This window comes from Temnothorax curvispinosus, unplaced genomic scaffold, assembly GCF_003070985.1.
Source record: "Temnothorax curvispinosus isolate PA1 unplaced genomic scaffold, ASM307098v1 QBEX01005011.1, whole genome shotgun sequence".
Taxonomy (NCBI): domain Eukaryota; kingdom Metazoa; phylum Arthropoda; class Insecta; order Hymenoptera; family Formicidae; genus Temnothorax; species Temnothorax curvispinosus.
Window position 1 is genome coordinate 1,912,458 of NW_020214791.1, and position 24,206 is coordinate 1,936,663.

General features: G+C 35.4%; 3 protein-coding genes across 9 annotated transcripts in view; all 3 read right to left on the reverse strand.

Moving 5' to 3' along the window:
- LOC112454356 overlaps nucleotides 1-24,206 on the reverse strand; it is a 127,727-nt gene that overhangs the window by 42,639 nt on the left and 60,882 nt on the right. For all 7 annotated transcript variants that reach the window (XM_025015690.1, XM_025015694.1, XM_025015692.1 and 4 more), the window contains exon 3: nucleotides 8,474-8,685. In XM_025015690.1, the coding sequence (XP_024871458.1) occupies nucleotides 8,474-8,685 (212 nt within the window). The remainder of the gene's footprint in view (nucleotides 1-8,473; nucleotides 8,686-24,206) is intronic.
- Nucleotides 16,650-17,489, reverse strand: LOC112454361 (sulfated surface glycoprotein 185-like). Its single transcript, XM_025015704.1, has 2 exons — nucleotides 17,367-17,489; nucleotides 16,650-17,293 (listed from the first exon to the last, which is right to left on the reverse strand). Exons 1-2 carry the CDS (start codon nucleotides 17,472-17,474, stop codon nucleotides 16,829-16,831), a joined length of 573 nt encoding a protein of 190 aa, XP_024871472.1. The 5' UTR covers nucleotides 17,475-17,489; the 3' UTR covers nucleotides 16,650-16,828.
- Nucleotides 18,094-18,762, reverse strand: LOC112454363. The gene is made up of 2 exons (XM_025015707.1): nucleotides 18,651-18,762; nucleotides 18,094-18,573 (listed from the first exon to the last, which is right to left on the reverse strand). Exons 1-2 carry the CDS (start codon nucleotides 18,711-18,713, stop codon nucleotides 18,334-18,336), a joined length of 303 nt encoding a protein of 100 aa, XP_024871475.1. The 5' UTR covers nucleotides 18,714-18,762; the 3' UTR covers nucleotides 18,094-18,333.

Here is a 24,206-nt window from a genome sequence, read left to right on the forward strand (position 1 = left end):
GGCATTAATTGATGTGATGCGTGAATTCGATAACGCCGGCAGTTTGCGAGTGCGATTTACCACTATGACGGGAGATTGCGGGGTCACGACTGCGGCAGAATCGCTGCCGTTTCCAGAGAGACGGCGAGGGGTGCGAGCGGCCTGGGAAAATAGAAATCCGGTGCCGCGAAATTCGGGGATAGTGGATCCCGGATCCGCGCTGAATAAATAAAGGCGGAACTTGCTGATTGTACGCCATGTTTGCGCGAGTCGTCACGCGTGTTGAGAAGTCACAGGGAAAAAAAAGAAACGAAGGAAGGAAAAAGGAAACAGACACGACGGGACAGACGGGCGAGCAACGAGGCGCGCGAGTCGGACGCAAAACTTCGACTTGGAAATTAGTTGCATCGCTTCATCCAATTATTCTGCGCGGAAATTTTAATACCACTTTAATATTACAACACAAAACACAGGCTTCTCTCTCCTCCTTTCTTGGTAAATTCGATGCGCATGATGAAGCAAGATATTTACTGTGGTCATTTCGTTCTGAACGTTATTATTCTATTATTTCTGCTACTGATTACTAATCTGAGGACTCATAAAGTATAATAGTGCAATCTGTTTTTCTTTCATAAGAACTTAAAGAGAAAGGAGAGAGATATTAATCCATATTTAATTTTAATTGACATTAGTCGCGTTAAAATAATGACAGTATATTTATCCGGTTTTTACTTTGACAATTATACGCAAAAAATATGCTCGCACATCTTCCGCTTCGTGCTTGCCATTTCTTTCAACGTCCCTTCAGATTTTTCCGTAATGATTATCATGATAAAATGGTGATGCATTTGAAAGGGATGCACGAGAAATTCGTACAAAGCAGGGGAAGAGTTATCGCTGAAAAGTCATACTTGACTTCAAGCGTGTCCTGCTGCCGCGGCCGTCGCGTCTGGCATATGCTCTGATCTGTGACGTTAGTCTGCAGCTAGGAGCCTTTCCGAAACGTTTGATCAAAGTTTCGGCGCATACAGGAGCAGTCGAGCCAAGAACTTTCGACTAGATACCCTAGCAAAAGATATATTCGGTACATCATATATACTTTCGGCGAAGTCTAAGACACTACTGAGAGAAAACGATTACTTATTCCACGACTGCTCGCCTACTTTAAAATGACTGACCCACTTAACTTAATTCTTAAGTTCTTCCTCATCCTTACAAAACTCGCGATATTACTTCGGCTCTCTGTCAAGAGAAAACTGTTTTACGTTTAATACGTACTTGTATGTTCCATTAGCGCGTCGCTGCTGAGATGTTGCTTTATTGACTTTATCAACGACTCTAACTTTTCGATAGCGTCGCAAAGGAGAATTCGCGACGAGTACAATAAACGAATAATCCAACGTTCTTCCGCTCGATTTCCTGTACGCGCGTAACTGGTATAAAAAATTCTTTCGAGATACAATCATTCCAAGTCGCTAGATATACAGGTCGATTTTCAGCTTACGTTCTCACCCAAATTGCTCCTTTGTGGGAGAGTGCTTACTTGTATCGCGACCAAGCACGCGAAATTTCTTTGTGCGCTCGAATTAATGTAGAAACGGGTGAAGCTGAATTCGCTTTTCGCTACCGTATCCATTAAATCTAAAGCTAACGCGAGTCCCGCATGCACGGTCGCGTTCAACCGCAATGTTCGTCATTCCTAGAGCGTAGCTGGAAAAAATATAATCGAATTAATGATACGACAATCTCGTGTTTCCTTCAATCGTCCGAGAGCCGGTCGACGTCTTCTGAAAAGAAAATATTCAGTCTTTTCTATATCGACCTCGTAATTCTTGCGGCAATAAAAAATTCTTCAAATAACTCTTCACTTATTTCTTCATTATTTAAAGCGGTACAATAGATTATTATAAATATTAAATTATAGATTTTATTCGGGAACATTCATAGATCACTTTGCGAAACAGATCAATCAATATAAAAGATTTTTCGTGCCTTTTTGCAAAAATATCTTATATAACTTTAATATTAGTAATTTTTGTAATATCTACGCTTCAACGGATTAAAAGCCTATCATAAATTTAACGGATGTTATCTAAAGTTTCAGAATTCAGCCTGGATGGAACTTGAACTTCCATTTTATTTATGTCCTCCCCTAAGAAGGAGGGTAGGTATCAGGTTTCGAGATGAAAAATATCGTATCTGTGTGTGTGTGTGTATGTGTGTGTTTATCCACATATAATATATTAAGAAAACACCAGGATAGCTATCTCATCGCACACGAAATTCCGGTCCTGATTGTTGAGTGTTTGCTTCTCGCTGGTTTCTGGGGAAATCGCGGAATGAAGGTATCTGCGATGTAATGGGAAAAACGAGAAAGCAAGAAGACACGTTGAATTTTCGCTCGTTTGCTTCTGCCGCGCCATCGTATCGTACTACATTAACAACATCGTGATGGTGTTAATGAATAACTTTATCTATTTAACGCTTTAATATTTCCACCTTAAATATTACATACATCGGTAAATTGAAATACTCTTTTGCGGAATTGGTTGAGAAAAAGCATGAAACGGATAATCTGAGATCCTATTTGAGTTGTAGTTATTTAATTGCTGAGAGTTGAGGTATATCACAAATTTCTATAATACGAAAAATAATCATGATATTATCGAATAACTCGAGAGAAAATTGAAAACGTTCTCGTTCGAGCCGCGGTTATTCAATTGTAATTGCTGAAAATCGAGAAATGAGGGTGGCAGAGGTGAGAGACATCTTTAAAAACTAGAAATAATAGTCCAGTTCGTGATATTTTCCAGCGGAACCGAGATAGCGTCGACGTAGCAATGAACTCCGTTATATTCGTTCTTAACATGTCGGGAAATGAGGAATTTTCTATGTAAATATGACACGTTTGCCAGATGCTCGTAAAAGGCTGCTTTGTCGAGAATGATTGTACGACTTCAGAATATAGTGCTTATTTTAGTTTTAGAATAAAGTAACACGGCTCTGTTTCTCCACTTCAGAGGCACAAAGCATAATTTTCAAAATAAATTTTACATACTTAAACTCAAAAAAGAACTTGTTTTATCAGAGAATTATAAAAATTAAGGCGTAAAAAGAAAGTATAACGTGAAAGACAGTAATAAATAAGAACTGATAAATTTTTCTTTCAACATTGATATTCTTATGATGAATATGAGTAAAGGAAGGAAAATACGACAGTTTAATATTTAAAATAAAGAACATGTGATCATTTAAAAAAATGCACAATATTGTATCAGAAAGTTAAAAACGGTAATATAATACATTCACCGCTCTGAAAATTTTCGCTTTAACGAAAAGATTTATGTGGAACGCGTGATGAAGCATTTACGCTGCAGATTGACGATGAAAAAAATACTCAACGATGTTCATCACTTGGATCTCGAATATCGCAAAACCCGTACACGTTTCTCCCAATGAACTTTCCGCGATTATGGTAGAGTACGGGTGATCACGTAATCTAACGAGTGCTTGGATTTTGATTAAAAAATCACGGCCGACATGCTCTTCACGTTCTTTCAGACGGAAAATGTACGAACAGCATTTGCAGTGAGATAGTTACATAGTTTACTTGAGATGCACGAGTGCTCTTGACTTAGTCTCCACGCTTCAATTAAAAAGTAAATAACTTCGAACCGTGGTTTCATATGATAATTGGAACGGTCGCAGTGTGATGCGAATCTAACGAATTCAATGATTTTCCAGAACGTCGTAGAGTTCCATGAGCGACTCGAGAAATGCAGTACCTAATATTTAAAATACGTTAATAAAAAAAATGTAAGAGATATTTTGTGGCTTAAAAGAGAACAAAAGAGTTGTACACTTTGGAGTTAAGCTCTATCATTATCGCGCGAATCTCTGCTTCAATCTCTTTATCGAAGCTTTTCCTCGTTGAATTACGTGTTGCCCCGAGGAAAGAATCCGGTCTCGCGATAAAGAAGAACGCTTGTTTCACTCGATATCTCCGCGAGGAGCGATATTACGGTGCTCGCCGCGATCGGGCGCGACAAGGAAATATTGCCTCGAGACATAATTCCGAGCCGGAAGAAAATCTCTCACGTTTTGCATCCAAGCGAAAATGAGTCGCGTCTCAGCCCCCATCGAACGCGAGAACTGTAATTGGCTCGAGAGTAATAATCCACGCTGGGAGACCGCCGCGCGCCGGATCGACGTTATTAGAGCCGCACTAACGTCGTTAGAGCAAACTTGGTCAGCGCATCGAAAAACGTTATCATGTTGTGGGATTCTCCAGTATATAAACAGCGTATAATTCTTCGTATGTCTCAGTTTTGCCCTCCTAGTTAATTATGAAATCAGTTCAAAGTTAATACTACGAAAGGCTAAAGTCGAACTTATAATTAGTCGAATTTGACTTAGTTTCTCAACATTTTAATTCAGGATTTTACAGATGTATCACTCGGAAACTCTCAAAATAAAAAAATTTAGAAATTACATTAATGTTTATACTACCATTCCGATCTTTGAAATTAATTGTAAGATTATTGTATTATCAATTCAATTTTTTCCACGTATTTCCAAGTAACGTTAAGATATCTAAAAGACTGATCTCGCAATTTTAAGATTTTTTTCTTATGGATTTATTAAACGCGATATCCAGTTACACGACGTTCTTTGCCCGCCATGATTGATGAAGCAAGCTGAAAAGCTTTTCCGCAAAATTTCACCCTATTCGGATTTGCCGGATTATATTTTCTCGTGCTTACTTACGCGCAAGATTTCACCGAGTTATCATTCCCATTATCGCTTCGCCGTGAAACGAGCGTTGCCCGAGATAGACCATATCTTGGAAAAGCTTCGACGCGATCAACCGAGTGTATAAGAAGGAGATTAAGCCTCGCCTCGGTCCTCTCGAACTTCGAGAGCGAACTTTAATGGGGGCCGGAGCAATCGAGAGTTTAAACATTTTGCAAGAGGAAGGGTGAATTTTGAGAGATCACGATGAACCTTAAACTTCTCTTTCATTTTGCTTTAATATACGTCGACATATTTTTCATCTAATTAGCGTAAAATTCGTACGAGAAAAATTTCTCATTCGACACGGCGTTCATGAACTTTTTGAGGAAAAACATTAAAAAAAAAATAAAAAATTCTTCTTTAAAAAATAGGGAATAGAGGTTCTCTAAAAGAAAGTATAAAATTAAAAAAATTAATTGAACTAATAAAATTAAAAAAATTAATTGAATGAATAAATATATTAATAAGAATAAAAAATAATACGACAAAATTAGTATGATTAACTCTTTGTGACCAAAAACATTATGCCATACTCTATATCAACTCAGTCTCTCGTTAATTCAGTCGCATTTCGCGTGCACATAATTCCTTTAATTTATACTACTATAATCAGATAATGCGCGCATGTATTACATACAAATATGTATATCTACGTTTTCCATTACATTACGTAAAATATGAATGATTTAAATGAGTATACGACTCATTCAAAATGAAACACGTCATTTAATACGCATGACCACAAAAGCCATTGAAGTTCCAATTTGCATTAACAAAATCAGCATAACAAAGTCATTTATGCTGATACCAAAAAGTTTATGCTATTTAGTAATCTGCAATGCAATGTGAAAAATGTTCTGTCTTCCGTAACGCTTCACTTTTCCGTAACATTCTCGATTCTTTTCACGTTACTGAGCTTTTGAAAGAGAGACTTTTGAAGACACAAATTTTGAAAAATTAAAAATATATTCCACGTTTTCGATCACCGTTCTGTAGCCCTATCAATTTCAATTAATATTTTCCCCCTCAATATATTCTGATATCAGATAATTGTGTTACGTGCCACTTGCACGATCAGGGGTAAAAAAAAGAAAGTCATTATTTGTGACAAACACAATCAGTTGAAGCAAAGTATACAGACTGTATACACAGTAAATATTTCACATTGGGAATTAGTGTGATCGTCGGATGAGCGTGTGATTACGAGGGTGAAATACTACGTATGTTTAAATGTTTGAAACGCGAGAGGATGGCTCTCACTCGCAAATTCATCACCGCCCGATTAAAGTCCCATCTATTACGATCGCGAAATGTTCCGCCTGAAATTTACCGCGGCGTATTGAAAGCGCATTTTCGATGCATGTGACGTGGGCGTGTTGCCGAAACGCGTTGCGAAAATCGAATAATGAGGACGCGCCATCACTATTAGCTTTAAAGCGATTTGAGTTACTGCAATTTGCGTTGTAAAGAGTATTTTGTGAATCGATAGTTTCATGATGTTACTTTGCGAACATAACTTACCGCAATTACCAATTACAGAGAGACGATAATTAATAAACGCTTCGTTTAAATTAATTGAGAACGCGCGAGATTTCGCTTTACTAATATCGACAGCTATTAGTAAAAGTTGTTATCCGGCTGCGATACATTGATATTTTACGTTTCGCTGTCTCGGTATAACAAATAAACAGGAAAAAATAATACGGCGAGAATTTGTTAAATATTCGAAATGTTTCGATCAAGTATACTACGCATCAAAAAACAAGATAGATTTTCATTATTTAACACACGACATTTGCAGCTTTGATCACTACGATTCCGAATTGAAGCGTAAAACAGGATATCAATCCCGAATATCTGCGAACCTTTCACAGATGTAAACTTTGTCGAAAGCTTTTGACGTGTGTTATAACATTTGCATGACATTACGTTAAAAAAAACCTCATGATTAAAAGAGCCATAAACAGGATTTTAAACCGTCGTATCGTTTTAAATGGGAGATTTTATTTTTTTTTATCGACTAAAGCAGCTGAAGTAAAATATTTATTAAAATAACAAGTTTATGGAGTCTATATCGTATATCGCTATATTACTAGGTTGCATTTATCGTTAGATATTGGATATTAATGCACGTTGAAAGCAAAATCGTTAGCGGCATTAAAGCACTCTCACCACGAGCGAGATCAAACGCAGACCAAGTATCGAATGAAATTTTCAAAGTATTGCAGTCGGCACGAGACGTCGCAGAAAATGCGCCACAGCCGCAATTGACTATCGTCAACGATCACGATAGAATTCGCGAGACGCTCGAAACAAAGTACGACGAAATTCAGCGAGTTTCTCCAGATTTCGGGTTTCGCGCAAATTATCTCGTCTTCAAATCTGACAATGAGCCGACGCGACACGCGTACTGTGAAGAGACAGATCTGTTCCGAGATTATACAGCATGTTGCTGTTAAGTGTTAACTGGAACGACCGTCGCTCTTTTCTGAGTAAAGAGAAGAAAATGTCGAGGAAAATGGCTAAAAGAGAATCTTGTATGTGGTTCAGCGTTATCTAATTTCCTGCCCCTATCTTCTCCGCAGAAATGCATCTACAATTTTTTTTTTTGCCATTTCTCTCCTCATAGTTCAGCTGCGTAAAAAGCAGCAGCAGCAGCAGCAGCAGCGGTTCGTCTCAAATTTCTAAAACCTCCCTATATACGCGAGCACACATCAAAAGTATACCTATAGAAATTAATCGAATCACATTGATTGAACATCTAAATCACTGCGGCTGATTGATACACTTAAATTAGTATGCAATTAATTAATTGCACAAAGGGATAAGAAATATAGAGTATTTTTCTGTGTTAATGAGAAATATAAAGTATAATAGTTATCTCTAAGCAAATATGTACACATATAAAAGCAAATTTCCGTGTTTCTCTCAATCGCGTTTCTTAAATGCAAGCGATTAATAATCGATATTCTCCGTGCAACGTGTGCGTTATGCATTTCTCAATTATGTCATTATATTTCAATTTCGACAATTTCAATGCAGCTACATTTTTATCTACAAAGAAGATAAAAATGTTATTAAACGAAGCATATTAAACGAAGCAGTTGTATTTATTCCATAAACTTTGATCTCATGCCGAATTGCATGATGTGCAGAATATAATTACAAGTTTAATCGTATGTAACAGAGAACACACTAGCGAGTTCATGTTTAATGAGCTTAACGTTAAATTGTTAACCGATATATGTCGGACGCGGAAATAGCATTCGTAACAAAGTGTAGGAAAGGACAATCGTTAGTTTCCGCACTAGCAATCTTTTAATTGCAGCCATTTTAATCTGCGTTTACGTATTTACGTTACTTAATCAGAAATTTTGATACATAAATTTAATCTGAATAATATGTAATTCAATCTACATAATACAATAAAATACGACATATTTTAACTTTATCAATTATATATATCTTAAATAAACAAATATATAAATTTAGTTTAATCTAAAGAATTTTAATTTTCGAATGTGAAGCATGAAAATCTGCTCGTATATATCAAGAACCATAAAAACGGGTCGAAAAACTGGTCAGTAGCGCGAATCCGTCTTTCGATCTACGTATTATCGCGCGTGACAAAATGCCAAGAATTAAAATCAGGATAATCACAAATGACCGGGATGCAAGAGTGTGTCGAGAATCGACTAACCTCGATCCTCCGTGGCCATTAGTTGGCCTACCGCTGCTCTCGTCGTCCTCGTCGTCCTCGTCGTCCCTTGAGGTAGCCAGTGACTGGGGAACTGATGAGGGAGCGCTGCTACCGGAATCGGGCCCAGGGCCCATCCTCGAACCGGAAGCACCACTACAAGACGGCACCAGACCACCCTCTCCCTGCCCTTCTTCCTTCTCCGCCCGATCCACCTGCAATCATAACCATCCGAATTTGTTTAAATATCGTCACGTGCACTTGATGTAAATCGACGCTGATTGCGGACAGACAATCGATTTAATTTCCTTTTTCTTTGTTTGAATAAGTTATTTAAATTTGTACTTTGTGTAAACTTAATTAAAACAGAAATTTTAGTTCAATGTTAAATAATATCAAATTCTATTTAATCAGCCCGTTAGAATATCGAGCAAAGGCATTATAAACTTTCAAACTTTCGACGCGCGCAAACCAATGATATGCAATCGCGTGACATTTCGTGCATCTAAAATGCGGCAAGAACGCGGCGAACTTTTTCACCATGTCGCTCACAGATATCGAAAGATCATTGGCTTAGTAACACAAAAGATCATACATAATAAATGCAAATGCCAGCATTCAATAACATGCGATATTTGATCATAAAGCCAGAAAGGATTACCATTTAAAAGAGAATTGTTTTCGCGCCTTCCGGCGTTTTACAATACGAAAATGGCTAGACCAGGAAGCATATCGTTAATAATACTACAATGCTCTGCTTCAATATCATGAAAGACTTTAACAAAATTTTTATTTGAAGCATTTCGTACTTCAATGTATCGTGCACTTAAATCGATATCCTATTCCGCTGTGTTGAAGGACCATCACGTGCCCAGGAGATCATCAAGCCGTATCCAGACCAAACAATAAGCGCGAACAAATACGAATAAACAACTTGCTTCAATGAGTGCAAACGCGCGGATGGCGTACACACTCAAAGATTGTTCGCGCTCGTTTACTCAGGCTGGACTTCCAATCACTGATCGAATGCTCTCGTTTTTCGCCTTGTGACCGATCATGCGTGCACGAAAAACCTCAACGATCAGCGATCTCCGATCTCTCGGTATTTCGAAAACAAAACGGAATGTCATATATGATCAGAACGAATTAAGTTGCCGAAATCCTAAGCTTTGCGATTTCCGGCTGGTTTTCGGCACGTAGCCACTGAAGATCGATACAGGAATCATGGCATTGCGACCAGGAATTTCCGGTCGGAAATCGTAAAGCTACATGGGTTGCCTGGTCGAGAGAGTGGAAAACAGAATACGTATAACGTAATCTACTTATTGTACCGGATACCACACATACTTTTAATTAGCTCTGACAGAGAATTGTAGCAAGAAAACAGAAAGCAAAACAAAATTGGGTCGCGCGTATATAGAGAGTGCTTCTACAATAAATCTAAACTTGGAATCGTATTCTCTGGCTAATTTAAAGTCATCAGTTTTTGTTAGCAAAAGGTACAGGTACATCAGGATGTCACCACTTTTGCATTTTTCATAATGTTTTAACTTTTTTAAATGAAATATCTTGGCAGATCTCAAATTAAAATTCTGTCAAAGTATGATTTAATTTAAAAATTCATTTTTCTTAATTAAAAAAATGTCTGTTAATACATGAAATAAAATAAAAAATGTCGCTCTTATTTGTCTATTGAAACTCAATTTACAAAAGGTTTTGTAATTTCGATAGTTCTAAAGCTATACATGCACCTTAATATTTTCATTAAGAACGGATTTTCAACTTTGTTACATAATTTCTCTGTTATAATTAAGATCACAAGTTGCGAAACATCCTGTATTTCGCAGTTCCATGTGAGCGAAAGAAAATGCGTAATTGCATGACAAAGGACGCGAAAGTTGTTTACATCCAAAGCTGAAAGCAATGCAAAATGCACTCGTAAACTCGTCGCCAGAGATTATAAACTTTAATTAACGAGATGTTATATTGTCTAGCGTTTAATAAACGGATGCTCTTTTGTTAACTAGTAAATTCCACAACAATTTTTCTCAATTTTTGATCTTACAATAATATATGTGTGTATATACAATATATAATATATACATATATATTTTAGTATATCTGCTTATTAAAGGATATCTTTAATATTCCTATAATTTATATTTTATGTTTTTAGGATTTTCATATTTTCTAATAATTAATATTCTAATTTGTACCAATAAATTGTGTTCACAAGTAAGTACATTTTCCAACATTCGTAAATTTTCCAACCACGCACATAATCAGACCTATATACACACAGTTGAGAAATAGATTTATCTCTCAATACCACTGCGGTTGGTTAGAACCTACGTTTCGTTTTAGGATCCTCCTCGCGGTTAGATCCCTCTGTTTAGTTACGGTTCTCAGTTCAAAGCCGTAGCAGCTTAACTAACTGACCGAGATGGAAAATACACTGCGTCTCTCTGAGAAAATGTATTATTTGCTGCAATTCGGCGAAGTATTTTTTGAAATATGATAGATAATATATTTACAGGAAATAAAAACTACTGTTTTTACGGATATTCCCTCTTTGGCTATATTTTAAACGTTTTTCCTTCCAAAGTGCACGTTGTTATTCGCGAAAGTGCCTGATTACATTGCAATTTTTTCCTCTCTTCTCCGCTAATGTACGTTTTTATTTTTCACAAACGCGGACATGTCGGACGCGTTAAAACACGAATTATCCGTTTGTATATTCGAAAGAATTATGCGCACGAGAAGTGTTTAATGTGACGAAAGAAAAGTGATACGCGGATGAATTCCCCTGGTATATGATATCTGTGTATATGAGTCCAACAAACAAGCACAAAACATATATAGTATATATATATAGGACACAAATATATACATATATATGAATAAGAGAGAGAGAGAGAGAGTTCGCAAAAAATATATATATAATATATACTATACATATATAAACCTGTGCAGCACTGCTGCAGCTGTCAGTGATGCTGCAGCCATTCCGATCTACATATTCGCTTGAATTTTACCGGAGCGCGCATACAAAGACGCACATGCCCGTATATTTCATTTTATTTCAAATTCAGATATATCGGCTATTCAGGTGTCAGAGCCATATTAAATAAAACTGCTAAACAGCTCGTTCGTTCTCACTTCGTTTCTTTCGGACATATAGAAACGGCCAACATCGAATAATATTCATTTCGAAGGGCAAATAAAAGTTAAATGGAACTCACGGCCGGGGTATCGTCGCTTTTATCGGCAACGAAATATCTCGCGCTCGTAGCATTTACGTTATCGCATTACGGGCAGTCTCGAAACCAAAGTTACGGCCGTAAAACGATGGTCGTAGCGTCGTAACGTGATAGTAAAGATCGGTTCGGCGATTCGATGTATGTACGTTCGCTAAAATGTACAATATAACGTATTCAATATAACGTGTATAACATAACGCAATGCGGAGCGTAATGTAATCGTGCAAGTTTTGTGGACGGCGTAGCCTCACAATCGACACTCACGGTGCTATTTGTCTTGAAAACGTGCGAAACGACGATGCTGGGAGAAAGGAGAACTGACAGACAACACGTCTCTGCGATTGCACGCGGTGGTTGATATAATAGTCAGCCAATATGGACGCGTGTCCCGAATTGGACATGGTGCCATTGTTCTCCGCTCTTGTTCCAAGTACAGAGCTTAACGGTGCTCGGATAATAATAATACCTTTGTGCTAAAACACAGCCCTTTCGAATGTAATACTTCCCCGTGTCACCTACATCATTATAGTTGCCCGCTGTGTAAAGCACTATACTGCGTAAATCCTGTTAACAGCGTTCGTGATATAAACTGCGTTATTTTCTTCAGATCCCATAGATCCCGTAGTTTGTTATGTTTGGCACGCTCTCGATATGTACAGTCTGTTCCGCGACGGGTGACTTTAATTTCGATCAAATTTTATGACTCAATATTTTCGCGAAGGAGAAAATTTTCTCTCTCCAAAAAGAGTTATCTATCGCGAAAGTTTATAATTTTTTTTTAAGCTTTTAAATTTCAAATAAGTATTAAGGTTTCTTTCAATACATTCTCTTTTTTAAATTAAATAATTTTAATGCACCCTTCTTTCTTTTCATCAAGCTGTTTTCATATAAAAACATCGATTATATTTTAAAAATTACCATAGGTAATATATATTCAAGTGATAACAAGTTTGTTATATCGTTTGGATTTTTATTTCATTGAACGTTTCATGTAAAAAAAATCGAGAGTCTTCTCGATATATCGCCAGCGGAATAACAATCCATTAGCTAGGAATTTTCAATATTATATTTCATCATTGTAAACATACATCTACATGATATATAAATCTCTGCAGTGTTTTATCGTTTCCATCGTAGACGATGTAGTTTCATTCGATTATAATATTATGGTCATCGCGCTAAGCACACTTTTATCAGGAAACCGGCGCCGTGCTCGCAATTATCCCTAAATGGAACGCGAAATGTAGTGTTTCGCAATTTTGCGTTCGCGAATGACGGTGCCCCATTCGCCCGTCCATCGAAACGGTATAATACGTTGTCCCGGTCTAAATCACATATGCGCATTTATATAACTGGATTTCTAGGGGGACGTAGGCGGCACCGACTATCTGCCGAGGCTTTCTCGTCTGCGCGCAAAAAATTATGCGAGGGGAGGTGTAACCGATCTATTGTTCGTTCTGCGCTCTCTTTTCTTTTTTTTTTTTTTTTTATACTGCGCGTGGCGAAAATTTCGCGGTGAAAAGGCAATTTGCAGCAGAGTCGCAGTCGTAAATTGGGCGAGCTGAGAACGCCGGTAATGTCGGGGAGGGTCAATTGATTCACTCGACTGCGAGCTCCTTGTTAAAACTCAGTTCCACCGGAAAGCTTTTCTGTTCCTACAGAAACTTCAAGAAAAACTAACATTTTCGAATTTTCTCTCTTCAGAACGCCTTTCTTTAGAAATTATCTCAATTTCCTCGTTATACAAGCATCAATCACAGATGATTTAAGAATTTCTAAAAGAGCATTTTTTAATGAGCAATTACAGCACTTAAAAAACACGTAGAATCAATCTCTCCACATGCAAAAACATTATTTTTGGAATGAGTGTACCAAATGATTTATTTGGCTGCGCGATAAAAATAATTCACACAATGAGGACGACTGTAACATATAATACTCTTCATTGCAGATTCTACATGCAATTTGAAGCAAGGCTAAATTAGGTCCACAACTGACAAAATATGTAAAATTTAAATACAGTAAATTTACGGCTACATTTAAATTCGAGATGCATCCATAATTAATTATGGGTTTCTGGATTTATGCACTCCGAATTCTTTTTGCATATATCGTCGAGTTATCTCGCGATATCGTTCGGCCGACTCTCGCGAGACATCTCTATCGATTACGAGCTTTTGCGCTCTCTCCTCTTTAAAATACTGCATCAAATTTTCGTACCGTAGATGCCGCGAAAAAAAAACCTGATCTGTATATGACGGCAAAACAACACTGCTTTTACTGTTGTGTGTGCTTCGGCTATGTAATTTCGTCTGTGAAATTGCTTGTTCGTGGCGGAACCATTGATCTTCAAAAGAGACGACGTGGAATAATAGATGGAAACAGTTAAATCGTACGTTTTTTTACCCGGCTATATGCAGTGTAGTTCAGATTGAACGTTATGTGCTAAGATTTCGCGGAAAAATATCATACAAGCACAACAATCTCTTTCTCCGTTTTACGCATGGAGAAACGTGAAATAAAGTTATTTGACTAGACAATCATGAACGATCATAGGCGATCGTTTTGAGAAAATACTACAAGTTCAAAAATTATTTGTTAATTATTATTAAAAATGTTAAATTTTAATTAACCTGTAGTAGAATAAAATTAAAAAGATAATTACACATACCTATAGACATTACAGAAATAATCGATTATATTTATTGCATCTTATAAAGTACTTTGATCTTTTTATACGCAAAAGAACGATCAAATCCCATAATTGTCATGATCGCGAGTTTATTTACGTTTAAGTTAACTTAGATGCAAAATGATTCTGTCAACTTCGATCGGCATCATTAACGTCAGTCTCCGTCGCATCGTACCTTCCCCTTGAATCCCACGGACATTAATCGTGTTTGACGTAACATCCTATTTTCCTCTACCTCAAGATCCGGAAACAGGTTAACTAGATACCGCCAACTTTGCCACGGTGTCGTATCTCAAGGGGATAAAGTATGCCGCACGAGTACCACGATGTAGATCGCGATTCGCCACCTTTGGGGAATTATTTAGTAACGACCGTTGCACATTAGATCGCTGCAAATTATTACAATGAAATGAAGGTCATGCGAAAAAGTAATTTAAACGTCATCATCTCAGCCAGTATTCAATATCTTTAGTCTTTTTTAATAATAATGTAGTAAGCATCCAAATTCTTCTTTCGAGAGTTTTCGAGCAATTCACAATCGTGTAAAGATCCGAATTGTTCCAAATATTGTTCAAAACTAGTATTTCTCGGAAGTCTCGTGAGGTCTTAAAAGTTTGGCATGTTTGAAACTCTTGAGAGTGCTGAAAATATCTAGGAAACGTTTCATAAAAATTTATGTACGGAGATATGTTTGGAATTTGAGGTCTTAAAAATATAAAATTGTCATCTAAGTCTGCATATCAAAAATAGATAATAAATTAAAATAACAACAAAATAAAGTGTTATAGAGAAAAAATAATATCTTTTATACATACAAAAGTATTTTGTCGCTTTAAGGAACTTTGATAATAATTCCTACGTAACAATAAATACTTTGGACAAAATATTAATGGATAGAAAGTTTAATGAATGCGTTAATATCCATTTCGTCCCATAACACCCATGTCACAATTTATATTTTATGCAGTACCAACGGAATGTTTGTGAATTTCACACATTTCGCACCGTGGCAGATTTAGCATGAATAACATTCTCCCGTATTGCTTCCCTTTCAATTTTTTTTATTTACCGCGTGTTGTTGTTAACTGACAAACAGATTCCGACCGTATATTGATATACGGTCCGTATATTGATATAATTCGCGCGAACAAAGTGCCATTTATAAAATTGACATGTCGTGACAAGTGTTATCAAGAGATACACAGTGAGCCGGAAAACATGAATACAATCGAAAAAGGAATTTCTATGGCTCAAAATAAGTCGAAATGATAAAATAAATTTTTTTCGAATAAGACCTCATTTTCGAAAAAAAGAACTTTAAAAGTTAATCGAGTACGCGTACACTTAACTGATATTTCTATAGTCGACTTGGTTTGAGCCGTATAGGATCACCCTCTACAATTCTCTTGTGCTACATTTTCCGGCCTACCCTGGATATATATAAAGTAATCACTATGATATTCGTGTAGTTTTTAATGTTAAAAATAAACTAATACACGCTAGAAAAATATTTGCAAAACCGATATGTATTGATTAGATTTGAATACACATATTAACCCATTGAGTCCGAGGAGGCCCTTACACGCTTTTCTGTTTTAAACCTTTGTAACTTGCATACTAATTAAAATTTTAGACCGCAATTAATATTTAAAAGCAAAAAGAGTTGCTCTTTCCGAAAATCTAATCGATGATAAGGTGAGATATCTGAAATATATATATATATATATATATATATATATATATATATATATATATATATATATATAAAGGTTGAAAGTGGAAGTAAAAAAAATGATGTTTGCCTTTTTACTGATAAATATTCAACTAATAAATGATTTCGTCTACCTTTTTGAATAGAATAAATCAATATAATTATTATTAGAATGATTTGTACGAAAAATTCTACTCAAAAAGACATACAAAATTATTTATTAGTTGAATATTTATTAGATTAAAAGGTCATTTACTTTTTTACCTCTACTTTCAACCTTTATATCTTTTTACAAGGATTTGAAACGCACAGAAACTTCCTACATAGAACCTAATAAGTTAAGAAGGTATGTTATAATAATATGGATTTTAATATTACACACATCACGAGAAAGTTCTTATACAAATACATCTCTATTAAAACGCTTACTTTTCTAATTACTAAATATTGTATCGAATATTTGCAACTAATTTTCTTTCAAAAAGTTTGGGAAATTATATTTATTGATTACATGCATATATTTAAGCATTCAATATATATTTTTATTGCTATTCAATTCAGGTACTACTGCCAGTGATAATTTATTTTATTAAGTGCACAAATAATTATTATATCATTATATATTATTATATTATTTTTCCAATAAAATCTTAATATTTCGTCATCGTTTCCTTCCTTGGTAGTTTTTGCATTTCTTATCCTGATGCAGTTGTACTCGGGATCTCGTCATTTGCAATTGTTGTTGCACTTTCGGGTATTGTTGACGCATTTATATCTGCACTTCCGGATGATGTTGTTGTGATGGGCCTATTAGGAGGCCTATTAGGAGGTCCATTAGGGGGCCCATTAGGGGGCCCGTTAGGAGGCCCGTTAGGGGGCCTGTTAGGAGACCCGTTAGGGGGCCCATTAGGAGGTCTGTTAGGAGACCCGTTAGGGGAACCGTTAGGGGGCCCGTTAAGAGTTGGCCTAGGTCGGTCTAGGAACCGTAACCAACTCGAGATCCGGTCACTCGAGACACGGGTCGGTTCGAACCAGTCAAAATAACCCCAGTCAGATGGAATTGGGAATGGTATTAATTCCGATCGATGCTTTCGCTGATTATTAGGTGCAATGGGGATGCCTGGCCCTAACACACCATTTGAGCCGATGGACCAAGGTCTCTTTACGCAGAATAGAACGTCATTATTCTCCAGAAATTCATCAATAAGCGATCATAGTCGAATTAAGACTTACGTATCCCTGGGCCGTGGCGCACACCACGACGGCCAAGACCATGAACACCACTGTTATTTTCATCTTTCTATCTTGCGCTGCTAATGCTTGCACTGTTAATGCTTGCATCGCAGTGCACTAACGATATTTATACCGCGCCGCTGACTAACGATCTGTTTGTACGCGTCTGTTTTGCCACTTGCGTAGCCGTATTTTACTGTCAACTATATTTTATATATAATGAGAATAATTAACAATTTCACAATGCATCGATATGTTCCGCATTCTTTTGGGCATATGTTACTGATATGAAATAGCTTCCTAGAACTTAATGAGTTAAGAACGTACGTTATACACGGAAAAAAAATGATGTATCATAGCATCATTTTTTGTATCAACAGATCAGTGTTATTGAGATAAAATTTATTGATGCAACATCAATATTAATGAACAAAAAACATAATTAAATAATTGTTTTAATAATTTAAATATTTGGTCCAATAATATCCAATTGAATTAACTCTTTATGCTTGTGGCAGTCCGTGAGTCGACGTTTAATTGAAACAACTTCATTTTTTTTCCGTGTAATAATATGGATTTTAATATTACACAATATCACGAGAAAGTTCTTATAAAAATACATCTCTATTAAAACCGCTTACTTTTCTAATTACTGAATATTATATCGGATATTTGCAACTAGTTTTCTTTCAAAAAGTTTAGGAAATTATATTTATCCATTTATCCATATTTTCAAGTATTTGATATATTTTTATTGCTATTCAATTCAGCTACTACTCTCAGTGATAATTTATTTTATTAAATATAATAATTATATTATTTATGCTATAAAATCTTAATATTTTGTCATTATTTCCTTCCTGAATAGTTTTTGCATTTCTTATCCTTGTTGTGGTAACTGCATGTTGTCCCCGGGATCTCGTCATTTGCAATTGTTATCCACTTTATACACTTTCCCTTGATGCACTTATATCTGCACTTGCGGATGTTGCAATCTTCTTAGGGGTTGATCTTGGAATCGATTTGGGATGATCCGTTCTTTCTGATGATTCATCCGTGAATGGTCTATCTCTGAGTGGTCCATCCGTGAATCATTCATCCGTGAATCATTCATATCAGACCATTGATCTAATCCATTTTTTGGCTGATCACTAGATTCATTGGGGCTGTCCATTGACATGGGGGCGACGTACCAAAATACTTGTTCCTTTGAGCAAAATAGTATGTCGATCGTTATTCCCCAGAAATTCAACGATAAGCGATCATGTTCGAATTAAGACTTACGGATTCCTGGACCATGGCGCACACCACGATCGCCAAGACCATGAAGACCATTGTTATTTTCATGTTGCTATCTTGTGTTACCGTGTTTGCCAATGCTTGCACTGTTAATGCTTGGATTGCAGTGCAATAACGATATTTATTCGCGCTGCTGACTAACGATCTGTTTGTACGCATCTGTTTTGCCACTTGCGTAGCCTTATTCTACTGTCAACTCTATTGTGTATATAACAAGAATAATTAATAATTCTACAATGCATCAATATGTTCCACATTCTTTTGGGCATACGTCACTGATATGAAATTGCCATATGTGCATGCGGAAACGATGTCAGACAAGCGTATTTAAACAGATTCCGTTGATGAATTCCATAGAAAAAAATATATATATAACAGTCAATTAAAAAAAAATAGGAGAAAAGACAACACAATCATAATTATGCATTTTAAGTTTCCATTTTTCTTTTTAGATATATAAAATAATAAGGTGGCTAAATTGTTATTGGCACATTGTAAAATACTGCTAAAGTTTGTGTATAAATTAAATAAAGCATTGAATGTGTAAATATACCTACATAGAATAGTTATTTGTGTAACAAGTGCTGTAAGATAAAAATAACACGACCAATTTTCAACTTAACACACGTGTTACACACCCTATTTTATGTTGCAAATGCGTGGAAAGTGGTCTATCACGCACGCGTCGCGTGCGTAATGGGCCACTTTGCATGCACGTGTGACATAAAATTACTTAAAAAACTATAATATATAAAAAGAAATATATGACATAACAATATATTCGCATTTAATTTAATACGACTTATGAATGGAAATTAAGGTACTTCCTCGTATTTCACCATCTCCGATTAACTGTAACCTTCGATTGAACTCACTCTTCGTCTCTTTCTAAGAGGAATAGTTAGATTTATAGTATTATTTCAAACAATATAATCAAGGCAAAAGTAAAAATTTTCAACTTTCCAAAGCTGAATGAAAAGTATTGGAGTAGAAACTCAAAATCGATCTCTGCCTCTTGTCGAATTGTGGAATATAGCGTATCGTGTCGTTTTGTAACGTCTACATACCTCATACGAAGAAGACAGGCAGAAAATTTTTAGATTCTTCGAATTGACACGACTGCGTCTACGTTTAAATCTCCATGCTCGCTGTAGATCGAATATGTCGGCCGGCATTTCACGCGAGGAGGAGCATTCGACGAAGATACAACTCGTCCTTCACGATAAGCGCAAATGCTCCGCTTAAGCAACCCCCGACCGACCGAGTTTACGCGAGCACGCAGACTCGAGGGTAAATAACAATGAACGTTATTTGCTCTCACTGTCTCGGGGCTTGCTTCACACGAGCCGAGCTCGGAATCATTATCGCAGAAGTAAAGGGTGAAAAGCGACCACGGGTGTAAAGTCGATTTATATCTAAAGTATATACACCAGCACGTTGCAAACTCTATCGTTATCGTATCATCTGTGAGTCACTACTTTGCGAATTACGTGTAATATTCGTAATGAGATGCCATTTTGTCTTTTAATAACGCGATCTGTTTCGGTCATTATCCAAGAAAATTTAATTTTATGCGATTATCAATTTAGAAGTAAATAATTTTATTTGCTGCTCGACGTTTGCCTCACACAAACCGAATTCAAAATAATTATTATAGAGAAATAAAGCGATGTCAGGTATAAAGTTGATTTGTATCTAAAATATACATAATATATCAGCATTTCCTAACGCTATTGTTATCGTGTCATTCATGAATCATTATTTTATGAATTACGTATATTTGTAACAATATTTTGTCCCTTATTGACGCAATCTGTTCCGGCCATGTAAATCCAAATTTAATTTATTCCACCACGTAGATTCGGAAGGAAATAACAACGTAATTTGCTTTCACATTATCAACGCTTGTCTCACACAAACCGTATTCGAAATTATTATAGTAAAAGGGTTTTAGGTATAAAAGTTGATTTGCACCAAGTACTATGTCGTCACTTTTGAGGCTGTCATTATCGTGTCAAATGTTAAATCAATGTTTTATGAGTTACTATCTTGTAAAAATAATACTTTATCTCTGAAAAGAACAATGTATTCCGACTACTCCAAATAAATTCGGTCAAACTGATTCCGAATTTAAATCTGTAGTAATGCATTTAATTTTTTTTATTCTTGCATCGTATTGCGTTACAAAATATCTTCTGCCTATTTTCTATTTATGGTTTTGGCATATACATATACTGAAAAAATTTAAGTATTAATCTGTATTAGTTTATATAATATTTAACTTTAGAAAAAAAATACGAGGCCAAACGCTAAATTTAGAATGAGGGAAAAATAAAAATAAAAAATAGCACCCAATAAATATTATTAATTTTTCTCATCATAAGTATTCCATTAATTTAGCCCATTATTATTGCACACACGAATAACGTAAAGATCTTGCCTCAATCTTTATCGTTTATAAGACATAAAAATAGACAAATTAAATTTCATTTATTACAATCATATTTTATTTTATTCACTTTTTTACTTTTTACTATTTGTTTAAATAATAAACTTGAAAATTCAATCAATTGTAATATATATATGTATATGCATTGCACTAAAAAAAGATTGTCTGAATATTATCATTAATATATCTTCGTAGTGTTCTCAATTTTGTTTTCTGAAAATCTTATTCGCGCGTGCGAATAAAAGTGCTTGATAAAAAGTATAATAATAATTGTATTAAATACAAAGACAATTTTTCTTTAGCGAAAATAACTCTATTAATGTCACTTTTTGCCGAGTTTATTTCATCTGTAAAATATTTTCTATCGTTTCTTTCTTTATGCCTGCAAATTTCTCTTGTAAATTTCCTATGTCTGGTGTATCTCACCTCATAATTGCTCCGTCGTCGTCCAGAGTCTCAAGCTCTCTCTTTCTTCTCCTCTTGTTTCTTCATTGCATTCGCACAACATTCATTTGCGAAAACATGATTAATTACGATTGCACAAATTTTAATCATCAAGAATACGATAAATACACTGCACTATGCACGGCGCTTCCGACGTTAATCGCACACGACGCGCACTTTACTACGTCACGACGGAAATATAACAAAAAAAACAGTACGTTCCGCACGCGGCGACTGGCAGATAAACGTAGCGACAAAGGGTTTTCAATAAATCATCAATATATAAACGCTCAATTCACGATAATAAGTGAATATCAAATAATGAAATAAAATTAACTATCAATGCAAGCTAAAATGCAAGATTAATTTACGATAGTACTTGCTAATTAAACGCGACACTAGTCGACTCGGTGTTGACTTTCCAACCGTTAATAAGCGATAAATTCAAAAATAAATAATTGACGACTTTTCATCCTGCGACGCGACGCGACGTGACGCGACGCGATTGATAAAGTTCAACTAATGAACTAATTAAGGCGCGATAAACCGTCCAAAAATATAATACCGCAATTCAGCGTTGCGCAATACATTTCGAATGTATAAATCCTGCGAAAAGCATGTATTATTCATAACTCGATATATTGCTTTTCGTTACTTGAATTACTCGATCTCGCGATTTACGTATCACTCTGCGCTCTCAATCCGAGAATGGGGAACAAATTACATTCAAGTCGGTAAAAATTCGAAGTACGAGACATGAGATATGTTCCGATCCAAGCATCTCTGAACAAACAACCGTCGCTCAGTAAACAAATATCGTAAAACAATAATTTATAACTACTTTCGCGCTTGGAATTTTTACGTCAGAATGAATAAATCGCGCGAAATATCTATCTCCTCGATAAACAGTCGTTGTCGCCTAGATGCAAATTTTTAATCATCAAAATTAATTGCGCAGGATAGTAATCGCCAATTGTTCCTAGAAAATGGTCGCGAGAAATAATGCTCGCTTTTTAGTTAGACGATCCCTAATTCGTCAGATTTCAGGATAAAATTCTGTTCTTCTATAACTTTATAAGCCATATACGTATATATGTATTTCAATATATACTTTATCGTGTATATGTATATAGCTGTAATGATTCCTTAAAATGTGTTTCGTATTGCATAGTATACGAAATGGAATTCTGCCTCGAATTTTGCAACACAAATCGTTCGAGGAGATGAGAGCGACTCGTGTTACCTGCTCGCCCGACTACCGCGGCGCGAATGATAACACGGCAACCCGCAACCTTGTACAGGCACTGAGTTCGCCGCGATATACCTCCCCCCAAGGCCGCAACATCAACAAAATGCCATAGCCGATCGTTTTGTTGTTATTATGAAATATGTAACGTATATACCAATGAAACGGAATAACTGAATATTCTATCTTGCAATATATAATAGATAAATAAAGTAACAGAATAAAATCGGAACTCTGCCTCTCACATCTCAAATTAATTTCGACGAATTGTAAAGCAAACCTGGTGTTTATCTGAAGAGTAAAATATGTTATTCAGATGGAAAAAGTATTTGTATAAATTAATCGCTGTTATTTCTCGCTCGGCAAATTTTTATATTAGAGAAATGAAATTTCTCGAATATTTCTCTAATATTATAATGCAATTTTAATGAGTCAAGAATTTTTTCTATAATTTTAATAAAATAGGAGAATAAAATAAATTTGTCATAAAAATATGGTAATTTATTTTTTCTATTAATGAATAAAATTACACAATTTTATTCCCCTTGGAACAAAAAAATTTTAAATAATAATAATAAATTATAAAAAATATATAGGTATATATATGATTTATAAATATAAGTTATTTAGTAGATATGTTTTTTAATCATAATAAAGATGAACTTCATTCTTCAAATTTAAACAGAACATTAATTCAATAGTTTCTTTTAAATAAAATAATTAATCACTTAAATTTAAATATGTTTAAATTTAATTTATTAAAACAAGGATTAAATAATTTGCGCATAGTAATTAAAATTTACTATTAATAATCAACTTGTTAATCTCAGATTGTTATAACAGTTAGATATATTGTAGACGTACACTATGTACAGTATAAGAAACCAAAAAACAAAATTATTTCAAAAATTATTGTAAATTCGTCATTTTAAAGTTAACACATAGGAATATTTTCTATAAAACGGAAAAATTCTTGTTAGTTTTGTATTATTTGAGTGCATTGTGTACACGAATATTTTGTATAAAACTTCTTACAGGATATTTAGCGTCTCTTCCATCGTCACTGAAAGGATCAGATTTATGTAATGCTGCTTATGCAACTGCATAAAAAAAGTAGGCTACATCCGAGAGTTAATAAATGTATAGAATGTCTGATATGCAAGCTTTATCGACGTCTTGCACTTATACTTTAGTCGTTTTACACACGACAAAAAGTAACGCGGTCGAAGGAAAGCTCGAATATGAAAATCGAATGATTATTCGGATAAAAGCTCTTTCTGTATTCCAAATTTTGTATTAAGTTGAAAATTTCAATTTTATGAGCTGTTGCTATCTCGAACTGGGTCATCGATTTAATTTTAGTTTATAAAGCTAGCGCGAAAGAGTCGTTCAATAGAAAGGA

Bases quoted from the DNA above. Each gene is read 5' to 3' on its own strand.
- LOC112454361 (XM_025015704.1), bottom strand. From the start codon at position 17,474: ATGCAAGCATTAACAGTGCAAGCATTAGCAGCGCAAGATAGAAAGATG. The intron at 17,294-17,366 runs GTAAGTCTTAAT...TTCTGCGTAAAG, and splicing joins GCGCCACGGCCCAGGGATAC to AGACCTTGGTCCATCGGCTC.
- LOC112454363 (XM_025015707.1), bottom strand. From the start codon at position 18,713: ATGAAAATAACAATGGTCTTCATGGTCTTGGCGATCGTGGTGTGCGCC. The intron at 18,574-18,650 runs GTAAGTCTTAAT...TTTTGCTCAAAG, and splicing joins GCGCCATGGTCCAGGAATCC to GAACAAGTATTTTGGTACGT.